Source organism: Camponotus vicinus, unplaced genomic scaffold, assembly GCF_025532165.1.
Source record: "Camponotus vicinus isolate PSW18456_S1 unplaced genomic scaffold, iyCamVici1.0 SCAF_2, whole genome shotgun sequence".
Classification (NCBI taxonomy): Eukaryota; Metazoa; Arthropoda; class Insecta; order Hymenoptera; family Formicidae; genus Camponotus; species Camponotus vicinus.
The window spans coordinates 25,908,672-25,934,234 of NW_028141956.1; the positions used below are offsets into that span (position 1 = coordinate 25,908,672).

The following is a 25,563-nucleotide window of genomic DNA, read 5'->3' on the forward strand; positions in this document are numbered from 1 at the left end:
TCCAAAGCAAAATCATTAAGGATATATACAACTTACATACATACATACATTAATCCGCATTTAAATTTAATACATAATTATAAGGGTAGTTTTGTAGTTGTTTTCTTGTAGTGTGTATAAAAGCTTACAAAAATAGTGTAGTTTTATAATATAGTTTTACAATATTGTAAAGTTAATATAGGTATAGTTATGCATATACTATTTATGCATTGTGTTACAGAACACAATGGTAACCACAAAATTACCACAATGGTGATAACTTTTAAAAAAATAATATACATATATATTGAATGTTACATAAGAAATTACAAAATTAATGTCTATAAAAACACAATTGAATATTTATAGACTTTTATGGGAGAGAGCAAAATAAAAATTTAAACATATTAACTATATTGTGTATGGGATAGATTAATTTTTATATATTTATATCTTAGATTTAATTAGAATAGAAACATTTGTTAACATTTTTTTCTCATATATCAAAGTTATAAATGAGTATTTTAGTTACCATGATGAATGTGGCAGTTTTGTTGATCCACTAAATTTTTAATATCCATTTTTAGAATATAAATCAACAGCATTCCTATTACGATTGTCAATACCATATAAATTAAAAGCATGTATCTTACAGTAACAATTTCATCACGTAACTTTTTACAATTTTCTTCAAGAAGATTTATCTGGAATTTTGAACGATGCATCAGCATAAAAAAATTTATAGTTTAATATTTATATTTTTATGAAATATATATCGATGTATATATATGTGAAAGCATGTTACATTTTGACTTAAATACCTTAGAGAAAAATGCATCAATATTACGATCATTTCCTGTAGAAGTTAATATAGAATGAGATTTTTGGACTTCATTGTTTTCACTGTTACCATCACAACATCGTAGTCTATGCATTTCTGATGCTTTTTCAGACTATAAAGAAAGAGAGCACACAACAACGCATTAGCATCTTAATGATCTTATTCATAAATATAATTAAAATTTATAGTTGTTGATATTTTACATAATAAGACATAATGAGATAAATATTGAATTAGAGAATGAAAAAAAAAAAAGAAACAATTTACCTTCCAAAGTGCAGCGAGTTCCTGTGGTGTAGCATTTGCATTTTTTAATGAAAGGCACATGACTAAAAATCTATCATTATGTAAAAGACCACGTATATTATAGCCAGGCTGTAATACAACCACAACACTTCGTTGTTCAGATGGTTGTAAAATTCCAGAACTTGGTCTTACTCTAAATTTTTCAGGAGACGTTGTCTTTATCTACAAATTATTGTACTCATATGCTATATATATTTGTGTATTTAGTTTAATATATCTTCATAAATCTATTCTAATATAATATAATGGTAATAAAATAATATATATATATAAAATATATATACCTTATAAGATAAAGACTTATCAGTTGTAATATTTTTAAGAGTAATTGTTCCTGCAATGTCATTTCCATCCTTATTAAATGTAATTGCTTCCACAGGTTCTATGGATAATACTGGAACAAACATAATTTAAAGACGTACATATTTTTTATACCATTAGTGTTAAATCTTATAATAAATTCTTGATTGCATAATAAATTTTGTACATACATTGTTCTTCGTTAGTTTGCTCTCCAATATTTGGAGATGGGCTTTGTTCTGTAATTGGTGAATTTTCTGCGAAATGCACCTAGAAAATAATATATAGCATGCTTAAAAAAAATAAAATAAAACTTCTAAAAATTATTAATAATTTGATGTACATCCTGTATATGTTCCATGTTATTTAGTCTTTTTTTATGCATATTATATTATACCAGGGAGGTTAAGCTCTTTTATTTTGTTTTTTATCATTGACACCTGAATAGATAGATAGAGCTTGCGAGAGGGGTAGCAGGAAACTGATAAATGCGGTAAGAGGGGGTAGTGCATGAACTTCGGTTAACTTCGTCAACGTTCGACTATATTCGGCACAATTTGACATGACGATTCCATTGACATCATTGATTCTAAACCAGATTCTCTTCACGGAGATGTTTAAATAGTGTTTATTTAGAAAAAAAATGTTTATTTTTTTTATTTTTATTTTATTATTTTATTTTTATAATAATAAAGTTTTATATAAAGTAATATATGAATAAATATAAAAATAATATGAAAATAATAATATTTATATATTAAATAATATTAAAAAAATATAAATATAAAAATAGTATAATAAATATAAAAATAATAATGTAATAAATATAAAAGTAATATGACAATATTCATAACACTTCGCACAATACACATGAGCTGAATCTTGATGTCAATGATTAGAGTCGAATTAACCGCTCATTATCGGGCATAACCGAATTCAACCGAAAAGTCCCTCCTTATCGTGAATATCAAAGCTTCAATCATCTTAATCGGTAGCTAATGCTGCTCTGTCTATCTATTCAGATGTCAATATGACATAAATTTCTTAAATTTCTATAAGTATAGGTTTCTATAAATATAGGAAGACTGATTGTAAATGAACCAAACATAGCAACACAACAAAAAAAATAATAAAAGAATAGACTCAATAAAAAAAGAAATATGGCGAGCTTCATTAAATAACTTTAATAATTAATTCTTTCACTTCCTTTCAATTCCTACATCTATATTTGTCTTAATTCTATTGAAAGAAAAAGAACAGAGAGAGAATGAACAAATATAGCAAAGTTGCTCTATCATATATAAAAACAAAAGAAGAATCTTATTATGTCTTATCATAGTAATATTAGTAGTATTAGTAGTTTCAAATAAAAACTTTAATAAAAGAAGAAAAGATGTATATGTACCTTTTTATTATCCAGTTTGCCATTCAATACACCATCTCCATTTGTTCGTACTTCTGGCACAAATTTGTATACATAATCACTGTTACCTCCCCAAGATTTTAATGCATCATTCGGATCAACAAACTCTTTCAATGTTGTTTTGTTAACAAGTTTGATTTTTGGAATAGCTTTAGCAGGTAACCATGATTTTATTAATTTAAAAGCTGTATTTAAAATCCAGGGCATTTCAAAAATTATGATATAATTTAAAAAATTGGGATAATAAGACTTGAATAAATTAATGAGGTATTTAATAAGCTCCATATCCATATTGGAAAGTCCAGCTTCTGCCATATCAAAGAAAAGCGATACCTGATCTACTTCTCTGAAAACATACAATTGAAATTCATTAACATATTACAGATATATTAATGATATATGCATATTTGTAAGTATCTGAAAAAAGAAAGCTTATGAATAAAAAAATTGGACCGATTGGAAGATTTTAATTGATTTAAGTATTTCATTTTAAGTAATTCATCGATTTTTCAAAAAAAGGTTGAAATCATAAACATTTTATTCATAAACTTTTTTTCTTTAGGCAAAATCATATTTGCTATCCTAAAATTAAGATACCTTTCTAATCTCTCAAACCAGTAAATTATACATCTCTGAAGCTCTGCAAAATCTTTTACTCCTTTAACATGCAACTTTAACTTAATCACAAGAAGTTTCTTGCCATCTTTATCTTTACCATAGCCATAGCATGATCCTTCTTCTAAATACTCTCTTTTCACATTATCTTCGGTAATATCTGTAATTTATCTTGTAATGTTGAAAGGGGAAAAAGAAAGATGTTTTATACTATATTATCAAATTACATGTTATCCAAATTAATATAGATTTGCTAGAACAATCTTTGCCATTTTTTTACTTGTTACTAAACATATTTATATGGCAAAAACTAAGCAAATACAGAATAGTAAGTACAATAAAAATAGTTTTACCATTTGCTCCAAATTTTCTTCTCCAAGTACAAGTATCCCAAAGCATATTAAATGCCTCTTGTTCATTGAGGTCAGTAGCCTCTAAAAATCGTCTTAGCCAGTCATCAGTATTCTTTATCCTGGCTATATCAGCAGGATGAAAACCCTCTGCAAACAATATTTGTTCATCAAATTAAGCATGTAGAATTCACGAGGAAATTAAATCATATCTTTTTTCTCTTTTCTTTTAATTTTTAATTCTTTAAATATTGATGAGATGTGCGTGTGTCTCATCCATTATTAATATCGCATTCTTTGCTACACATTGTCAATTGTTTTCAATTGAATACGCGATCGACTGGCGCGACCTTTGCACATGTTACATGAGCACTGTATTACAACACAGTATACAATTTGTGTTACAACGGTAGGATTCGTTTTCGATGAAAGAGGAAGAAGGTACACACTAGGATCGGGTGGTCCCTCGTCGTCTAGCTTTTTGAAAAACTTGTCGCGAAGTTCCGTGATCGCCTTCGCACTCACTTCCATCTTCCTTTCTTCGAGCTAGTGGCCGGGAGAGTGATACTTTGACCGGCACCGAGAACAAATTTATTCACACGCCTCATCTATGCGCGCCACGTCGCGCATGCCATTCGAACTTTCCTTCCACCATGCTTTTGTCACCTACGGCAAGTTTTTTCCGTATTTTTAAAAAAGTGAAGTTCATTTAGAGGAGAGGAGAGAAGAGTAACAAAGTGCGAAAATTAATTTGGACAACGTGTGTAACAATTAAAGAGAAAAGATTTTGCGCTTATCGCGAATTGATCAAAGGTACTTTGTAATGTTCGCTTATAATACTGTTAAATTTATGTGTATTTTTAAGAATTATTAATCTAACGCGATTCCTCACCCCATCTTCCTCGCAATTCTCCCTGCGTTGTGTTATGCAAAGCATTATTTATCATAAATAAGCAATTAGAGTGGAATTGCGTGCTTATGATCAATTATTTCTAGCTATAGAATGCGTCATATATATACTCCTGAGCATTTTCCGCAGCTTGAATCAGCTGTGAAAACAGCCATTTTGCAGTCATCAGCTGTCACAAGTGTTATCACATTGCGGAAGTATTCATTGCGTGCGAATCAGTATGACAATTTATGACAAACGTGACGTTTCGAAACAATAGTTTAGTTTCATGTGATAAACATAAAAAGTTGTAAATTAAGCACGCGATATCAAAACATAATCTATATGTGTGACACGAATGATACATACACAATATTATCATCATAAATCATCGTTATATTTTCGCTTGTTTTAGGATTTATAGGATAATAATCCTAAGATAAGTAAACATGGATGATGAAACATTAAACAGGTAGTTGTACGATTTTAAATTGTATTGTTTATAATTATTTCATATACATAGAACCTCAATGATATAATCTCTATAAATGTGTATAAAGTTTTTCCTATCTTAAGAATATAATTTAATTTAGTGGCTGGCTTTTATTTTTGTTTTTTATATTAAAAAAATTAGATATTATAAAATTATATTTCCAAATATATTAAATCATAACCATAATATGAGTTTATATTTGAATAATAATTTTTAAGCCTACATTCGAGTTTTTCACATTAATATATTTTAATATGTAAATACACATAAAAATAAGAATTTATCATAATTTTTTAATAATTTTATCTCCATAAATAAGTTTATAGCGTTACTATGAAATGTAAATATATATTATATAGACTTGCAGTTGAAGCTTTGCTGGAAGAAGCTAAACTCGGTGCACAAAGGGCTGAAATAATGGGACCTAGTGGATGGGTAAAACCTAAAGAAACCGTTAACAAAAGATTTCTCCATTCAACATTAAGAAATGCAGTAATATCGAACAAACATCGTACACTGAAGCAAGAAAAAGTAAAAGTTCAATCATATAAAACAGATACTGTTAAAAAATCATAAGTTACAATATATATATATACACACACATATATATAATATTATTCTTGTACACTTGTGTTTATATATATATATATATGTATTCTTGTTATACAATTTTGAAACATATACTTATCATTTTCCTTGGCATACACACATATATTTAAATATTGCTGCTAAATAACTGTTTTGTATTTATTTCTTTTATTACAGTACACTCATGTTATAATTAATGTTACATCTTTTTACAAAATCGAAAAAAATTTCTTTATAGATATACCAATAGATATAAAAAAAATTATAGATCACAACTATCAATATTGTATAAAAATATTGTATAAAAATTTTTAAATGTTTCGTAAATATCTACATTTATATTCGTTTGTCAATATTTAATATTTTCTTCTTTGATAAATTATATATTTCAGTTGCTTCTTATAAAATTTCATACAAATTACTTTTATTTACAATGTCAATATTAAAGTCACTTTAATAATTGTAACATGTAAAATTCTGTTATACAGTTTTATATCTCTAATTTTTAATGAGACATCATTAAAACTTTAAATATGCAATAAAATGTACAAAATGTGTCATTTCTTCGTCACCTTGCACATTTAGTACTATTTTTTTACATACTTAGCTTAAAGATCAATAAAGATTAATTGTGTAATACCACCAAGTAATAACAAGTTTTATAAAAGCACCAATATCTTTAAACTTATATATAGCTTTAACAAATATATAGTGTAGAGAATGTAATCATACACCTTTTTTAACTATAAAATTACTTACTAATTAGTAATTACTTACAATTAAAACATTTTGCATTGATAAGTTGCACATATTAATATATGGCATCGTTTAAATGTTTGCTTAAAAATCAAAGTAATCACATATTCATAGTTACATATCTGTGTGTATCGCATTAGGACTGACAAGACTGATAAATCGAGATGTCTTTCCATATTAAGATGCAGTTGATATTTTTCTACTACATATTATAAAGAAAATTTTTACTTTCTTATATGTATAAATTGCATTGCATTCATGTCTTTTTTATTTAAAATTATAATAAGATATTTTTTGTTTGTATGGATATATGTATGGATGTATACATATATCCATACACACATTATCCATATAACATTAAAAATTTTAAATTCTATTGACACTCACAGTAGATATGTATAAATGTTCCAAATTCAATTATTAATAAATTTATAAATCATGATATTGATGACTATTCGATACTCTTTTACATGTGGGAAAATTGTTAAGTTTCAATATGTATATAATTTCCAAATATTAATTCTTATTATACATATACTTCTATAGTCATTTAATATCAAAATATTTCTTAAATTTGCAGTATTGTACAAAGAGAAATGAGGATTTTTCCTATCTTATATTTCATCACTTATATTTTTTTGTTGTGAAATATTATTAGCAAATCATGAATAATTTGTTAGTTTATAAATGATTATTTAATGATAAAAATGCTATTTGATAATACATATGATAAACAAAAATAATTCTATGAAAAATTATCTCTATGCAATTGTCTATACTGCATCTTGAATTTTGGGCCCATTTTCTTGTAAATTTTTATTTATCAAAATAATTGTCTATGAAAAGTACCTTCAAAAAGTGCATTAAATTTTTCCCTATACCAGGCAAATTATTTTGAAGCTATAGATTCTTTTTCATTTGTAATCACTTTGCAAGATTAAATAATAAATAAATTATGCAGATCCATTCTGATGTATTTTCTTCTTCTGGCCCAATAAGTTTTTCATATCATCAAGTGCCTTCTCTATCCGCTTTGCAAATCTTGCAGCATCCTATAAAAATTGAAATTATAATTACTTAATAAATAAATAATTATATGTATATTATATGTATTATTGTAAGTTATAAATGCAAAATATGCAAAATATACAATATGTAATAGATAACAAAATTTCAAGAAATAAATGATTGATGATTAATGACGCTAAAAATATTAATTATTTTTATGCTATATGTACCGTTTTTGAGGAAGATCGTTTACTAGATACATGGAAAAATATAAGATTTTCTCCTGCAATTATATAAGAAACACCATAGCCATCATCAGCTACAGGGCCAAATCCACCACCTGCTGAAATGCAATTCGGATATTTTTTCAAATCTAATTTTGCAGTTTGGCCGTGCGGAGTTTGTGATGTTGATAATCTCCACGGTTCACTTAGAACCTCCTATAATAGAAATATAATAAAACATCTTGTTACATTTTGTAAGACTGTTATTCAATTATTGTATTACATCTATTACTAACATATTACTAATCTATTACTAACATGATATAGTCACAAAACAATTACCTTTAGAAATGGCGAGTCTACTTCTAAGTACTTTGATACTACATACAAACAGAATAGATGTCTATCTATTCCTTTACCACACATGGCATCCTGATAACTTTTCTGATGTCGTGCTACCGCATCCATTAGTAGTTTAACTTTTTCATCTACCTATAAATCAGAAAAGAAGTTTTGTTAGAAATATACAAATAATCAAACATTTATATTTTTGCTTATTTCTTTACCGTTATTGTTTTGTTCTCCATTGCTTTCACCCATTTAGAAGATTCAATAGTGCATGGTCTAACTGTTTCCGTTCTACCTTCTCGGAATAGTCTCGTCATAGAAGCTTCATAAGTTAAACTGAACTTCCCAGCATCGCGATAATATGCCAGTTGAAGTGCCATTTGTATATATGCATCTGGCGATACGGAATTAGCCTTCATTAAGCCTTTGCCATAAGCATCGTGCACATAAATACGCAACTCAACATCATTCAATATATTGTGTGCTACCTGCATATTAAATATAAAATCGATTTATTACATAATTGCAATATTCACTAAATAGTATTCAAATAAAATTTATTATTACTTGATAGGATTGCTCAATAGCTTCAATACATTTAGTATTCAGATCCCATTGCAATCGAATTGGAGCTGGAGGTGTAAATTCTGGAGTGCCTATATTATGTCCATCTTGATATCTAAGAATTATGTATGTATGTATATATATATATATATATATATATATATATATATATATATATAATAATAAGTTAGACAATTGAATAATTTTGTAAGCTAATTATTCTTTGTTTATTTTTTGTTTGACAAACTCACTGAAGCACACAGTTAACAATTATATTTTATCATATTAAAAAACATAAATTTTCATGCACAAATATATATGTTCATAAAAGTCAAAATAATCATTATATAATTATAGCAAAACAAAAATTATATGATTGTTAGGAATGATGCAGTGTATGAGTAGTTAGTAATTAGTTTATATCCCATGAAAAATTCAACTCAATGAAAATAATGTACAAATTACCCAATTTCATTATCAGCAGCCATAATAAATTCCCATAGAGTTCCCACCACCGGTGCATCAGCCCTAATAAGCATATTAAAACAAAATATTAAAGTTATAATGTGAAAAAAATATATAAAGGACACTCATCAGTAAAAATACCTAATAGAAAGAAAGAACCTGCAGAAAATAATATTTAGGAGACTGAAACATAGACAGAAAAAAGAATCCTAAGAAACCTTTAAGGATGTTTTTAATAATTATTTTTAGAAGCAGAAGAAAAGAAATATACAAAATCATATAATTCTATAGATTGTAATTCTTACTCTCTGTCTAGGACCTCCGAATATATCACGTACTCCCACAAGTGTGACATGACTGCAGCATCTGCCCTGCTCATTACTTATCATTATGTGGTATTTCGATATATACATAAATTTGTGTGTTTAATAGAGTTATTTGATAGTATTGAAAATGTAAGTCTAATTGTATATAATACATTATATATAATGAAATCATGCTCTATGTTTGTCTCCGTATAAAATAGACAAAATATATAATATTTCGAAATAATTCCTTTACTATATGATAAAAATTAAAAAAAAAATATCAAGTTATATATTTTTTATTATTAATATGTAATTCAAATTCTCTAAAATATACTCACCAAGAATGTTCCGCATTGAAGCCAATCTGTAAACAGAAATAATATATATAATCTCAATTCTCGTATAATATTGTGAAAATATATTAGGTGTAATATTACTCACTCTGCCATTGGTCCCAATGCATAGCGTAAAAGATTTATCAAACCATCGATCATATCCTTTTCCATGTAATAAAATTCTACCATAGTGATCTAATTTTTCCGGATGATTCTAAAATATGAAATATTTTTAACAAATATAGTAGTCAATTTAATTAATATTTTCTCATACAAAATATATTTTTAAATTATTAGATAACATACTGGATCATATTCATAAGGTACATCGTCTAATGCGACTACGAATGCAGCTTTCTCAATAATATCCAAAGAAGCTTTATTTACACCTTTTGCAAAAAAGTCTTTTCTAGTCTGTGCCCAGATAGTTCTTTCACCTGCCGTTAATGCAGCTAGTTTCTCCTCTCCTTCCGCCGGTGTTGAATCATCATTTAAAATTTGTTGAATCTGACTGTAAGATGATATTATATTATAGATGATACACAAGATAATATAGATAAAAATATAAGCTGATAAAAAAATAAAATATGTGACTTACAGTTCTATTTCACAGGCTTGAAGAATTCTATTTCGATAATAAATTAACACCTTAAAATATCTGCCTTTATGATAAACTACAATATGTTTGGCATCTTGATAATGCACAATTTTGTCAACCTCTATTCCTGGAATTCGTGTAGTGTTAAAAACTCTTTCATATTGCCAAGAACATAATGGTACTAATCCTTGTACCAGAATCTAAAAAGACACATTTCTTTTATATACATGTCATGATAAGTTTTATATTTATATTAAACAAAATGTAAAAAATATCGCAATTTTTTTATTCTTTTGCTCTATATATATTTTCTCTCTCTCAATAAAAAATGATAAAAACAAAAAGTATCAAATAATTGAGAAAAATTTTTATATATCATTATAATTATATTACTTTGTGAAATAGAAAAATCAGTTTTAATTATACTATTTAATAGTGATTTTGGTAACGAAAATTTTTCTCTATTTTAGTGAAATAAAAATGTAAATAACAACAAAATACTAACTGGTTCTAATTCTTGACGTTCAATAAGACGTCTATATTGCAAGCAGGAATATATAACTGCTGCGGCTCGCGCAGCTTGTAGATTTGTAGGGTGCGAGAGAATGGCATCAATTCCATAAAAATTCGAGTTGACCATCAGAGGTGATCTTCCACGTAAATAAACGTACTCTTCCCACCAATCGGATACGTAATTGGTAGACCACCAAGATTTGAGGATTAAATAACGTTGTAACTTGACGCCGATGCCATTTTGGAATTCGGTAGCCAATCTTTCCATGCGAGCGTAATTCTCGTCATCTAGCAATGGCCGTACACTCCTCAAATACTATATCATAAACAATATTTTACAATATTTAAACAGACATGGATATTCTAGACTTATTTACCAATTTTTTTATCACCGATAACATTTCAATATATTAACAAGAATCTTTATATTTCATTATAATGTCCGATTTGAAAATTAAATAACACACACATTATGGAAAATGCTTAAACAATAGTCGATATAGTAAGATTCATCAATAACTCATAAACTCAATTTTAAAAATAAAATAATTATTATGCCATTATAAAACGACTTTTAAAAATAAAATTTAAGAAAAATATTTTATGAAATAAAATGATATAAGCATAATTAGTGACATCGGATCCAATTTATATATGCGTACGTAGTAAATTAACATTTAATATAAAATGATGAAATATTGTTATTGTGATCTAACCCGTGTCATAGTATCAGCTACTGACGGTAGCGGCAATCGTGGCAGTGATCCTTGGAAGCTATACAGCATAGGTTTATGCCAACCGGAGAACAACTTTACCACCAAGAGCCAGATTTTCGTCAACCTTGATGGTTTGTAAGTCTTACCCCTTGATTCGTATATCCATCCTTTGTACATAAGCAGTAATTTCAACGTATATCGAATCGCGTATATGACCGCTAGCCATAAGAACAATGCGACTACAAAAGAGCCTGCCAGGTGCGCGAGTATAGAGGATCTGTCACAAAAAGAGAGTGATTAATTCCAAAGACATTAAATTTTCTTTCTCTCAATCTGCGAGTGTAATGAATCATAAATATTTTGTGATTGAGCAAAATTACATAGACTTACCCGGAAAGATATGGTGATACTTTTCCAACGAGGTCATACGGAACTTTATAACCAGCAAAGTGTACCGCCGTTACTAACATTATAGTAATCCACAAGCTTTCTAAAGAAGCTGGATAAACGCCACTTTTCAGATTGTTCTAAAAATGAAACATACATATGTGTAAAAAATACGGTCAAATATTCGATACTAATGTTCGGGAATTAAAGACGCTGTAATTGGCACTTACCAGAAATCGGAAGAATCTCTTCTTCCATGATCGCACTCCGGAGAGCCACACCAAGTGAAGCACCTCCCGATCAAAGTTTACATCCCATCCTTCGTGTGTTATCGAGAAACTGAATGCTACGGCTGAGTGGGCTTCCGCCATCCTGCGTTAGCCTTCCTGTAAAATGCATTAAAGTTTAAGATTTTTTATTTAAAAATTAATATCTTAATTATAATTCGCGCTTGCTGTTAAAATTATTAAAAATACGTTGTTTCATATAATCTTTAAAAAAGAAATCATAGTTTAGAATACAAGTATATCAAAGTGCCTAGAATGCTAATCGTAAAAAAATTAAAATTTTATGTATATATATATATATATGTGTGTGCGTGTGTGTGTGTGTGTATAATAATAAAATTATGCACGATCTATTCAATGCATTCGTGCATATTCATATAAGCTTGATTATACAGGGTAAGTTTTTTATTTTGAGACATCGAAATATCTCGTAAAGTCTAAAAGATACGATAAAATGTTTCAGACAAAAGTTGTATGGTTTCAAGGGGGACATAAGATGGTGCCATTAGTTTGACCTTAAAGAGTCACCTGAAGGTCACGTGAAGGTCACCTCCAACTTTTTAAATGGGACACCCTATATGCTTTTGCATATTCTTGTAGCTCATCTCAAGAGCTTTCGAAAACACTATAATTAAGTTAGTTTTCATTAAGTACTTTCCGAGTTATGAGGCTTGAAATCATCTATTAATTTTACATAAACCGTAAAATATCTTGTAAAATATTCATTTTTCAATTATCTTACCTGAATATTTTATGTACAAAATAATGAGAGGAATCAACTGGTGTAAAGAAAACACATAGTTATTTTTAAGAAAAAATATGTAATTTGCAATTAACAATTACATATTTTTTCTTAAAAATAACTATGTGTTTTCTTTACACCAATTGATTCCTCTCATTATTTTGTACATAAACGTATTAAGGAAAAAATTATGCACGATTAAGATTATACGAAATGCAATTTTAATTTTCATACGATTAGCATTCTAGGCATTTTAATATATTCGTATTCTAAAGCATTATTTCAATGATTTCTTTTTTAAAGATTATATGAAACAACGTATATATTTTTAATATTATATTATATGTTGTATTTATTAATATATTATATGTTGTATTTATTAATATTTATATTTATATATTTTATTAATATGAATAAGTCAATATTTAAATCTGACATATTGTAAAGAAGACCCGTCCGGAAACGGTTAATCGACGAGAAAAAAGAGCAGCTTTGTCGCGAAGATGAACTATATGATCGTGATAATGATGCAGAGTAAACGCAGATATACCAGTTGACCTTACTTAAAGTTTCAATTGCGGTGCGCTCGCGTGCATGCACGAATGCATTGTATAGATCGTGCCAAACTGATAAATATGGACATTATGAAGAAGCCAATTCGATGGACTTGTCGTTTACGATAAATTTACTTTAGTTTGGTCAAACGCATTCGGTTCCCAGAAAAAAAAGCTAAAGAGCCTTGAGTAATATCAGCTGTTTACGTGTAACTATTATTTTTTTCCTTTTCTTATCAAAACTATTCCCTAATTACCGCTATATCAAACTTTTATATTTAAAATTGTCTTGATATTTAAAATTTACTTTAATATTTAACTGTAAACTCTTTTAATTTTTAATACTAATTATTATATAATATATACGTATAATAAATTAAAAAAATTAATACAATATTGCTAATATCAAAAATTGTCAAAAGTGATTACTCTTTTTATATTTCTTCATGCTTCCTAAATTGATATTATTCTTTTGGATTCACTTTTGTCATTGAGCAAGAAGGAAACATTCATTGGAGGTCACCGTGAAGTGAAAGTCCTGAACGTATATTATAATAACCGACCGAAAAGTGTCAGATTAAAGTACAAAACACAATTGTAATATAAGAATACAAATTAATGTTATGTGAACCGATGGTAAAAATGAAGTTTGATTCTCTCTTGTGTTATAATCTCGTTAATTGTACGCACTTTATTCGGTTCGTACTGAGTGAGCGTGCGATAATAGAAAGTCTTCGGCATTTCACTCAATTTCCACTCGAGTTACAATCGAGAAGGAGAATGGGAAAGAAAGATGATGGTAAATCCGAACTGATTATTAATTATTAATTCAACGCGCGAATTATAAAAATATTGGAAAATATACTTTATTAAAGAGAAGGGAAGTAATTAACGATAATTTGTGGAGGATGTACGAACGAATGTATATAGATCGTCACGCTTTCAGATCGAAGATTTTTCAGCATGAGAGCATGCTGTGATGTCTACGTCATTTAAGGATCTCTCTCCGGCTGATTTCACTACAAAAGCCGGTTCACTAGTAAGTGGTAAATATTGAACAGTGTAAGTTGATTAGTAAAAGTTTTATAATGTTATCTTTCCAAATTCTGTATATAATTATAGAAGAATATTTGTAATAAATTTAAAAATGTGTGAATTTCTTGACAAAACATTAAGAATGCAATTGTAAATAAACCGAGTAGCAAATACCGAGCTTTATAAGCAATGTACATATGTATATATTTATATAATCTTACACAGCTGTATTTCTATAAATAATATTTATATTTAATTTCACACATAGTAATTAACACATATATAAATTAATAAAAAAACTAATTTATTGTATATAATAATATTCCAGAGAAAAATTAATATTTGTACGCGGTCCTTTTTAGGAGAAAATTTGATGTGATAAAATCTTCAGTTTCTATATAATTATCAAGTAAAACCAATACCATTCCAATAAGAAAATTTTTCTTTTTTTCTCAATATTAGCTATTTAAATTTTGTACATGTAACGTAATAACTTTGGACCTTGAACGATGACCCAGAATGGTTCTTTTAAGACTATAATAATGGAACACGATTGTACACATTTACGCATTTAATTTTGTTGTTGAACCATCATGTTGTATTAAAGTAAATAAAATTGTATGCTTTACGTACTGCGACAGAATTATTTGTGTAATATGGAAAACATATTCTTTCTATCACTGAATTTGACGATGATAAAATATCTTTGTGATGATCCATAAGGTCGATGATTTTAATGAGAACGTAATAATCTGTATGTGTTTTTGGTAGGTGTATATCAGTTCAACAATTTTATTGGTCGCCCGTTATCACTATTTCTATATTTCATGATATATTTCAAGATATATTCTTTGATCGTTTTTCGATAAAAAAATATTAATCTCTTATCAGAGAATGTTATGAAGCACTTATCACTTCTCATAAATTTTCTATGAAAATTTCATATATTTAACGCAAGGATGCAATATGTTTTATTTTTATTCTTATTTGCTTTATTTTTACTTCTCTATCATTATTTTACAATACATTAATTACAGTAAATAAAATCGTATGCTTTACTATGACAGAATCATATATCAATGCCATTGCGACAAATAAATTACATTAAGCAAACTTCTGCGTCACCATAAGTAGGTCGTATTCGTAGGTGCTTTGCATGTATCAACTGCACATATATTTTGTTGACTAACGTAAAATTCAAAGGAAAATAAAAAGTTCTACGCGAAAAATATGTATTCTGGAAAGACGAAGCTTATTAGCTAACAATAATCTCGCAAGATCAATTACAAATACAATTATACGAAATTGATTATGTACAACGTTTTTTGAGAAATGCTAGATATTTTACGTGCAACAGACTATAAAGATTTGTCATGTTTCAAAAACAAATTGGCTTAATAGGTCAATAAATGAAAAGTTTAAAACGACAATAAATCTAAATTAATTATAAAACTCTACTTATAAAAATAAATTAATCCATCCAGTAATTTCGAGTGTTTTCTTTAAATTAATTTAAATTGCAGTTTTACAAACGTATATAGACAATTATTTAAAAACAAACATAAATTTTTAATTAGTTATGCGTATAACTTGTTCAAAATTTTTTTTATTGATAATTAATTTCTGTCAATTTTGGATACTTTATATTTTCAATATAAAGTTTCATTTTATGTTTACTAGCAAGTTATTACACGATTCTGAAACAAATTTATAATTATGCCGCAATGTTGAAGGAGGTAAAACATTATGAGGAAATATGTAAACTGTCGAAATATAGGTTATAAATAAAATACATTTAGATCCCATTTCGCAATACTCATCATGCAATATTGTGTATTGCGATTATTGGAGCATATAGCGATACGCGATTGCATATCTTTTATTACGGAAATAAAAGAAGATTAATAAAGACAGCAATTTTTTTATAACGTAACAACAAACGTGAGGTATTTGCATCCAATAAAAAACATACTCGTGTAAATACAAGTTCGAATTTATCATTATACGTCAGAGATTATTATGAAAGCGCGTAAAGAGTCTTCACAAACATTAAAGAGTATTGAAATATGATTGAATTTGAAAGATGATCATTAATAAATTGCGTTAGCTTATAGGAACTTAAATCCAATTTACTTTTGATATGAGTCACGTGCAGTCAGTAGTCTTCTTTTACCTTTCGTTGAAGTTATGTAAATAATCACCTAGTGTGTAATTCTAATAAATAAAATATCGATTGGAAGCAGTCGATTTTACATCCAAATATGAATCTGTAAATTTGTTCGATGATTTTAATCTGATTCATTTTTATTTTCATTCCTGGCCAAAGTAGATTTACTCATGATAAGATATAAATTTCTTGTAAACTAAAATTATCTATGATAAGATAATAGTGTCTGGCTTTTCTTCAGTCTATGAAATTTTAGATATTTTGAAATTAATTTTAATTTTTCAAAAATGATTTTTCATCTCTCCTTGGATGTTTTTACCTTAATCCAAATATAATTAGATAAAGAAGAAATTGAATAATCATAAGGTGAATAATCATAAAAATTTGATTATTCTCTATATATATATGTATATGTATAATATAGTATATAAATTTGCTAAGCCATATAAAATGCTACAAAAAAAATATTTAATAGAATTTACATTGGATCTTATTAAAAAAATTAAAGTACTTATACTACATTATTGTAGTTATATAACTTTGCATACAACAGTCAGAGTCTATATTGATGTGTATATATGTATATATATATAATACTTAATACGTCCGCTCTATAAATAGACATTACACAGTATATCAAATTTTTTCAACATACGACATTTGCGACATGTGCTAAGCAGTCCAGCTTTTTCAAATCATTACTTCTTTCTTTATTAAAGCATTGAACATAATCTTCTTTGCTAAAATGTAAAATCAATACCAAATTATAATTTGAAGAAATATCCCTTTTCTTATTAGATAAAAATCCATGTCTAATTTTTGGAATGATTTTCAATTTCGTTCGTTACTTTGAGAACAATAGTTCAATATTGTTACCCACTGTATTTAAAATTTGAAAAGAGAAATAACTATAGTGAAGAGAGTAAATAAACTATAGTGAAGAGAACAACTTACGTTTTATATTATCTATCTTACATTATAATTCACGATTATAACAATAACTCATCACAAAAAATTGACTATCAAGAGAAAATTTGCATTTAACGATATAGTTAATTATCACTGAAAAATTAGATATCTATCGAGCACAATCATGATGCATTAATCAGAAATCCATATTCTGTTTCACATATGCAAACAATAACACAAATTTTGCAATAGTAATCGCATAAAAAGAGTAATGTATTGAAACGTACGTATCAATTCTTTGACGTCAATTATAATTAAAGAGAGAGAAAAAGAGAGAATGTTAAAACGTTAATGTTGATGTTTACAAAGTCCACGCTTCGATTGATATTGATTGTTACGAATAAAATTGCAAATCTTATTCTCTTTAATATATCTATGCATTACAAATCAAATATGTGTGATGTATATATATATATATATATATATATATATATATATATATATATATATATAGTTAATTTAATTTTTACTTATACAAATAATCAATAACAAAAATATAAAATATATATATTTTCTGTTAATCTTTATTATTTAATACATGCATCATACTTTTTAAAATTTAATTATTTTTTAAATCACTATTTTTAATAGTTGATATCTTAAATTGTATGTATATATTTTTCCATTGTAAAAATATAAAAAAGAAAATTTTTGTTCTTCGAAATTTAAGTATGCCTCTTTAACTCGGATATAATGAGTCATAAAATGAAAGATTACATTATTGATCAAGATACCAAGTCCAGAGACATCTGTATCAATATTTTAGTTTGGAAATGATAATGTATCAATATTTTAACTTGGAAATGATAATGTGTGCAATATTACATAAGATATAAACACGTGCCTACTTTTGATTGAATAAACATATATTCAGTTGCGAATGTGTTGATAAGAATCAGAATCTATGTCGCTAAATAATCGTAAAAAAATCCACTAAATATGATATGTATACGGAAAGTATGATACATTTGCCATTGTAATTAGATAATAAAATAATTATGAGTTATATATTCTTCGATATTTTTAGTATCTTAAAAAAAAATAGCAATACATTTTTATCTTTATTATTTTTGAAAAAAATATGTACATATGCATCAATATGTACATATTTTTCAAAAATACGAATGTTAATGTAATGCTAATATGAGTGCTAATGGCAATAAGTCCCAATTTTAATGTTATTTTGTTGTTACTGGATATTGTGTAATTTCATAGAAGAATAAAGTAATAATAATATTATGTAGAAATAATATTATGTAAAAATAATAATATGTGATATACAATACAACAATAATATATACTATAAAAATTTGTATGTAGTTTTCTAATATATGATATAAAGTAACAAAATAATGCACTGTCATAATATTATTCATATCTTCCATTATTACTTACATTTTATTTTTATTCCTTTTCGTTTTGTAACTGTAACATTAAAACTAATATAATGGTAATATAGTTTGTTTATTTTAGTATTACACACAAATTAAATAAATTGTGCATTATTAGTGATCATTTTTTTCTCTTTGTTTTTATTTTTTTTCTCTAATTGTATCGTTGCAGATGTTTCAAAGAAATATTAAAAGTCCTTTATAGATTATATTTCGTGTTTAATTAGAAAAAATATATAAAGTTTGTGGCTGATAGCAATTCAACATTACTACATTCGTGTGAAATGAAATTATTGATTGCGTAGCAGTTATCAAAGTTGACTGAACTTCTCCAAACTTCTCAAAGAATCGAATAAAAAAACTTCGATTTACATATATTTAAATTTTTTTATTTAAGATTATAAAGGTTAAATATATTTACACACATACACATTCTCTCTCTCTCTCTCTCTTCATTCACATTCTATAAGAAAGGTAACAATAACTTTGATAAAAATAAAATCGATATAAAAAAATATATATTTTTTTATAATGTTATTCTATTATGTATAGAGGAGAAAAGAAAAGGAGCATAATCGATTATTTACATATATTATAATATATATTTACATTTCTTGGACTCATCGTCGTGGTATACATAATTTTACATCTATTATTTGCAGCATAAAAAAATTTATGTTTATTTATTTAACTTCCTGTTATTGAGCACATAAAAATCCTAATATGACATAATATTATTAAAAATATTACATATAAAATCTTATTAAAATATTTCCGTATTTGAACAAAAAAGATTAATCTTAAATATATGTATATTATAAAGTATTATATCTTATATTTTTTAATGCAAAATCTCGGATCATTTAATTTTGAATTTTTTAAAATAAAATCTGTATATACATATATAAGTACATATATATGTTATACATATATATTATCAAATTGAGAACCCTAAACATTTGAATTTTATTAAACATATGTGATATAAATATTGATATATTTAATTTAATTAAAATATTATTCAATAAGTGATAGCTTTTTAGTGTATACGATATTTAAATAAATAAATGATGATCTAATGCAATAAAATATCATCATTTTTCTTGTCAGACAACGGCAACGTGATTATCTCTACTCACAAGTTTACTCCAAATTTGACCATTGCTTTCGCTCGATAATCTCAAGATAAATTGCACGAATCAGACAAGTAATTCTGTATATCTACCTTCATTAACATATCCACCTATCTAATTTATCAATGACTTTATCATAATTAGTGATAATTAATAATAATTAATTGGTCATTCATTTCATTTTCGCTAGCATAAAGAAAAAAAACATATATACATATGTTATTAATTTCTGAATAAGGTAAAGATGAACGAAGAAAACGATTCTGTTTTCAAGATAGAATTCATACTTTTTTTGCAGAAATCCACAATAAAAATCCATAAACAAAACGCGATTCATGACTGCAGGATAATTGCAAGTACTTATATATCATTTCAAAAGATGCAATACAGATTTCCCTGAAACTATTATGATGAATCGATGACCAATCTAATAAACCGAATAATATCACTAAATATCACTAAAGAAATGGATCGCAAAAAATATTTGCGTAAAATGATATACTACAATAGTGAACAATTTTGAAATGTGAAGTATTAAATTAACTATTAATATAGGGTATGAATATTTAGGTATGAATATTTAGGTATGAATATTTAAGCATTAGATATGACCAACTGATTTATGATAATCTATTAAATATTTAGATAGTTGCAACAGGCAATTAAATTTTATAATCTAATGCCTATATTTAATGTTAACTTTCATTATTCAATTCTTTATGATATTTAATTAAATTATTTATTTTAGATATTATATTTTATTTAAATAAAATATTATATAGCGTTAAGAGTTAAGCATGTGAGAAAATAAAAAATTGATTTCTATTCTTCTGATTTCTGGTCTTTGTTGTAATAAATATTATTTTATATGTAATATTATGTATTTTTTTAAATTATTCTTGATGTTTAAATTGTTAAAATTTTTTCTTGAAATATCTTGTCATTTAGGTATATGATTATAATACAAAAGTTTGAGATAAAATTGCCAAGTTTCAACATGCATTGAAAATTATTCTTTGCCAATTACTTTTAGAAAATAAAAATATATGAATTTTTACATCAAATGTTTGTAATCCTACAATTTAGGAATTCAAAGTGCATTACTATTTTATGCAATTAGTGCAAAAGTATTATCAACGTAGACAATATGATATAAAAAATACTTATTTCTGATAAGATGAAATAAAGACTCTTATTGACGTCATGGCGATAATGTGTTGCTTCTTGTTTCTCTGTTTGATTACACAGCAATGATGAAGACATACATCATAGCTAGACATTCATCAAAAGCTAGCTTATCGCACTTACTATAATCAACATAATATCGCGCACCCACGTCATTTGTCCATAGATAAAAATATGTCCTCATCGCTAAGAAATAATTACACTTCGCAATTGTCATTGCAGTAAATTACTTCATTATGATCTTAAAGCTCATCTCACACTAAATGGCGATTAAAATCAAAATTGCACATTGGAATTTAACCAATGAAACTGGTAAGAATTGAAATTGAGATCAAGAACAAGTTCCTTTCTTAATGTACGCAATTTAATCTTATCTTTATTTTTAAGTGTGTATTATATTATATTATCGATATATTAATTGTAGTATTTTTTTGAAGCTGAATAAAATTCAGTCGTGAATTATATGTCGTATTACAAATATATATGATATATACACATGTGATATATCTGTTTAGTATTATTAAGTTTTCAATAAAAAAATTGATATTAAAATGTACTCATTTCTGTGTTTTTTATAACTTTTTATAATATTATTTATTTTATTTATTTATTTTTGCTGGTTTTCATAAATATAATATTTTACATTGCATAAAATTTGATATTATTAGAAGTTAAAAAATATTAATTAAGTAAAATTTTATTTATATATATTAATTTTTATTTATATTAAATATAAATAAATTCTTTCGGTGATTTAACCCGTTAAAAATATTTTTATTTTAAAATGATATTTTATATAAAGGAATTATTTAAAATAACTCTTACATAATACACAAATATATTATTTTAATTTATCTTCGCATAATATATTATCAATTTAGTGTATTGTTATTAATTAAATTATTCTCTATAATAGCCAGTAGCATGAATTTTATTTATATGTTTTGATTATATAATGATTTATATGATGATAAATCTAAAATGCGTAGCATGGTATAAGCCTCAAATTTATTATAGAGATAGCTCCACGAGAGAAATACGACAGAGCTACTTTCTATATGATAGCGCAAGACTCTTTTTTTTGCACACACCAAGACATAATAACTTTTCGCAATAGAGACTCTTGCTAGACATAATAGTACATAATGCAATCACAATGTATGCTATCTAATTATAACTTGAAATATCCAGTTGTACATAAAAATACAAGAGATGTGCTATATTTAAATACATTTTATTATAAATCTATATAAATGACAAATAAGCTGATAAAAAAATCTTGTATTATTATTATAAGTACAATACGATTGAATTAAAAATTAAAGATTTTACGATTAGACAAGATTTCAGAGAATTAGAGATTTTAAGAATGTAAAATTTTTAAAATTTACATAAAATAATGTGATTTATTAAAAAATTATATATGAAATATAAAATATGTTTGACAATACTTTAGTAACCAAGATACAAATATAAATTCGCATTTAAATACAGATATTATCAAATAAGTAACCTAAATAAGTTAGAAAAGATAAATTTGTAAATTACTAAGATATAAATATAAAAAGGAAAAAAAAAAAGAAATTTGTAATATTTTAAATAAGATTTAACATTTAAGGCACCTGTCCAAGGCCGAATTCTGTTTTATAACTAGTCTCTCAGCATTTTGCTGTTATGTTGGACTTTGACCGTCACATGGCTGCGATCAACGTATGTGTTAATCATGTTTAAAGAACCGGACTCTGTCATACGTCATTCGGAAAGCTTTGGCTTCAGTGGAAGCATATAGATATGAGCAACAGCACGTTGTAAGTTATAATAATAAAAAATTGCATTGAATTTACATTGGATTACTTGTCAAAGCACTTGCAAAAAATTGCATTGAATTACATTGGATTACTTGTCATTATTGTTTTTATATATATATTAATCAATTGACTGTAAGATCTATAAACAAGTACTTGTAAAAAAAGTATGTAATGCATATGTAATGCAAGAACAATCTTCTTTAAAAATAAGTTCATTGGATAATGTATATTAAAATAATACTAAACTAGATTATTTAAAAATATCGATAAATGATGCTAATATTAGCAATAATTAAAATTCTTGTTTTTAATCTACACATTAAAATTATTTACGATATTTTAGCAATTTTAATGTATTAATTTCTATAATTATATATATATGTGCATATAGTTATAGAAATTATACATATAATTATATAATTTTAGAAATTAGTAAATTCATTAATAGCACACAGTAATTAATAACAGCAATAAAATTACATATTGAAGATTAAAAAGGATCGTTAAGATATTGAATGAAGAGAAGATCATTACTCATATTAAAAATGAATTTGGTAACATGCAAGTTTCCGTGTTTCTAGAATCTATAGAATATTCGACCTAACGATTAAACTTGATATATAATTTTTAAATTAAGTTTTCAAAACAGGAAATGATAATATTTATTTTTAGTCGTTTGTAATAACAATAATTTTATCGATCATAAAAAATACAGCATTTTGAAAAATAATTTTTTGTTTAGATTTTACATGTAATTTTAGAATTAAAAAATAACTAATGTAACTTGATTTATTATTATTTGTAGTTGTTTATAATGATTTTCCTTTAATTTCTATATAATTATGCCGTTTATTAAAAGTTACGATGTTTTAATTGAAAAATAACGCAATCATAAACAAAAAAAAGTCATACGCAATAAATGATTTTGAATCAAAACATATCTACGTTTTTCAAAGCCGGATTATGTTTTCAAAATATTATATGCACATTTTGTATAGCTTTGACTACAAACGAAATTATCATTTTCTTTAAAAATTTAGTTTATTAAAGATATGTAATAGAACTAAATTAAAAAAAAAATAAATAATCATCATTCAATGATCAACGTTTTATTTATCGATTAATAAGATTCATATATTACTAATTTAAATATATCCAATAATCTCCAACTTTTCTTATAGTTTTAATGACATATTAATTTAATCCATTACTGTTTACTCTGATGATATGTGGATAATTAGGAAAAATAAATTATACTAATAAAAAAGGAATAGTATTAAGTTAAAAAGAGCAAATAAGTATGGAATATATTAATAATTATCTTGCAGCAGTCATTTATATTAGCAGACACTTATTATTATGCATTCCAATATAATAATGTGCGAATTCTGCTGTGATGATTGTATCTTAATTTAATATTATTTTTTGATATCTTAATTTAATATTATTCGAGGAAAGTAAAAAAATATATAATTTATATATAAAAATTCTACAAGTATTTTTTCAAAATCATTGAATACTTTTGATATTGATATGTATTATATATTGTAATTCTTCACAAACACTATATAACAGATGTTGATTATTACCTATTATTACCATTATAAATTAATATCAAAATAATATTTAAGAAGTATTAAAATAGATAAATAGCCCATATAAGCTATTAAAAGTTATTTCAAAGTTCTAATATTAATGGAAAATTTATAATGTTATGAGTAAAACATTTTGTTGACTCTCATTTTCTATATGCACTATATAATATTAAACGAATATATAATAAAATCTTAGCACAAAATATTTGAAATAATCTGATATGTTAAAATTTCTATATTTATTTTTTATCTGTGAAAAGCTACAGAATGAAAATCAGTCGCAATTATCAAGAAAATAAATTCATGTCAATTATATCAATTAAATGTATTTACATATTAATTTTTTTAAATTGCATGACTTTTCTAAACTAGTATGTTAAATCTCTTTACTTTTTTATTTTTATTATAGAATTAATTTTTATTATAACTTTTTTACCTAATAAATATTACATCATGTTTTTTTCCTTTTCCTTTCCTCGAATGACCTCTTTTAATTTCACGATATGTGTTGTTTAAATAAATGCAAAAGCGATGCAAGTCAATCGACTATTATATACATGAAGCATATGTCGTCAATCACGCATATTTCACGATTTCACAGAAAAAGAAAATCTGGCTCCAAGAGGTGGACTTTGACCCGGAAAAGGCAATACGTTCAACGTCAGATATTTTAAGATACGGATCTCAAATA

The 25,563-nt window shown here is 25.8% G+C and overlaps 3 protein-coding genes across 7 annotated transcripts in view; 1 reads left to right on the forward strand and 2 right to left on the reverse strand.

Annotated features, from left to right (window-relative positions):
- LOC145967088 (motile sperm domain-containing protein 2) lies at positions 1 to 4,424 on the reverse strand. Its single transcript, XM_083091731.1, has 9 exons — positions 4,264 to 4,424; positions 3,818 to 3,964; positions 3,447 to 3,624; positions 2,832 to 3,195; positions 1,618 to 1,696; positions 1,411 to 1,520; positions 1,088 to 1,288; positions 801 to 932; positions 1 to 683 (listed from the first exon to the last, which is right to left on the reverse strand). The coding sequence occupies exons 1-9, from the start codon at positions 4,343 to 4,345 to the stop codon at positions 504 to 506; spliced, it is 1,473 nt and encodes a 490-aa protein (XP_082947857.1). The 5' UTR covers positions 4,346 to 4,424; the 3' UTR covers positions 1 to 503.
- Positions 4,229 to 7,506, forward strand: LOC145967090 (protein POLR1D). 2 transcript variants are annotated; one of them, XM_083091733.1, is made up of 3 exons: positions 4,229 to 4,485; positions 5,119 to 5,175; positions 5,556 to 7,506. In XM_083091733.1, exons 2-3 carry the CDS (start codon positions 5,153 to 5,155, stop codon positions 5,770 to 5,772), a joined length of 240 nt encoding a protein of 79 aa, XP_082947859.1. In that variant the 5' UTR covers positions 4,229 to 4,485; positions 5,119 to 5,152; the 3' UTR covers positions 5,773 to 7,506. The 2 variants fall into 2 exon arrangements, with proteins under 2 accessions (XP_082947859.1, XP_082947858.1); XM_083091732.1 differs by having other exon boundaries at positions 4,232 to 4,627.
- The window catches only part of Whd (carnitine O-palmitoyltransferase whd), a 23,074-nt gene continuing 3,421 nt past the window's right edge, over positions 5,911 to 25,563 (reverse strand). Inside the window, exons 2-16 of one of the 4 annotated variants that reach the window (XM_083091718.1) lie at positions 12,237 to 12,392; positions 12,010 to 12,146; positions 11,620 to 11,896; positions 10,896 to 11,219; positions 10,391 to 10,590; positions 10,099 to 10,303; positions 9,899 to 10,006; positions 9,796 to 9,821; positions 9,455 to 9,520; positions 9,150 to 9,212; positions 8,688 to 8,799; positions 8,339 to 8,608; positions 8,115 to 8,264; positions 7,779 to 7,988; positions 5,911 to 7,592 (exon numbers count right to left, since the gene is read on the reverse strand). In XM_083091718.1, the coding sequence (XP_082947844.1) occupies positions 7,494 to 7,592; positions 7,779 to 7,988; positions 8,115 to 8,264; positions 8,339 to 8,608; positions 8,688 to 8,799; positions 9,150 to 9,212; positions 9,455 to 9,520; positions 9,796 to 9,821; positions 9,899 to 10,006; positions 10,099 to 10,303; positions 10,391 to 10,590; positions 10,896 to 11,219; positions 11,620 to 11,896; positions 12,010 to 12,146; positions 12,237 to 12,377 (2,388 nt within the window). In that variant the 5' untranslated portion in view covers positions 12,378 to 12,392 and the 3' untranslated portion in view covers positions 5,911 to 7,493. Of the gene's footprint in view, positions 7,593 to 7,778; positions 7,989 to 8,114; positions 8,265 to 8,338; positions 8,609 to 8,687; positions 8,800 to 9,149; positions 9,213 to 9,290; positions 9,333 to 9,454; positions 9,521 to 9,795; positions 9,822 to 9,898; positions 10,007 to 10,098; positions 10,304 to 10,390; positions 10,591 to 10,895; positions 11,220 to 11,619; positions 11,897 to 12,009; positions 12,147 to 12,236; positions 12,393 to 25,563 lie in introns of all 4 variants that reach the window. The other 3 variants (XM_083091719.1, XM_083091722.1, XM_083091720.1) reach the window with 3 other exon arrangements.

Bases quoted from the DNA above. Each gene is read 5' to 3' on its own strand.
- LOC145967088 (XM_083091731.1), bottom strand. From the start codon at position 4,345: ATGGAAGTGAGTGCGAAGGCGATCACGGAACTTCGCGACAAGTTTTTC. The intron at 933-1,087 runs GTAAATTGTTTC...CTTTCTTTATAG, and splicing joins AACTCGCTGCACTTTGGAAG to TCTGAAAAAGCATCAGAAAT. The intron at 684-800 runs GTATTTAAGTCA...TCAAAATTCCAG, and splicing joins TTGATGCATTTTTCTCTAAG to ATAAATCTTCTTGAAGAAAA.
- LOC145967090 (XM_083091733.1), top strand. From the start codon at position 5,153: ATGGATGATGAAACATTAAACAG. The intron at 5,176-5,555 runs GTAGTTGTACGA...TATATTATATAG, and splicing joins GATGATGAAACATTAAACAG to ACTTGCAGTTGAAGCTTTGC.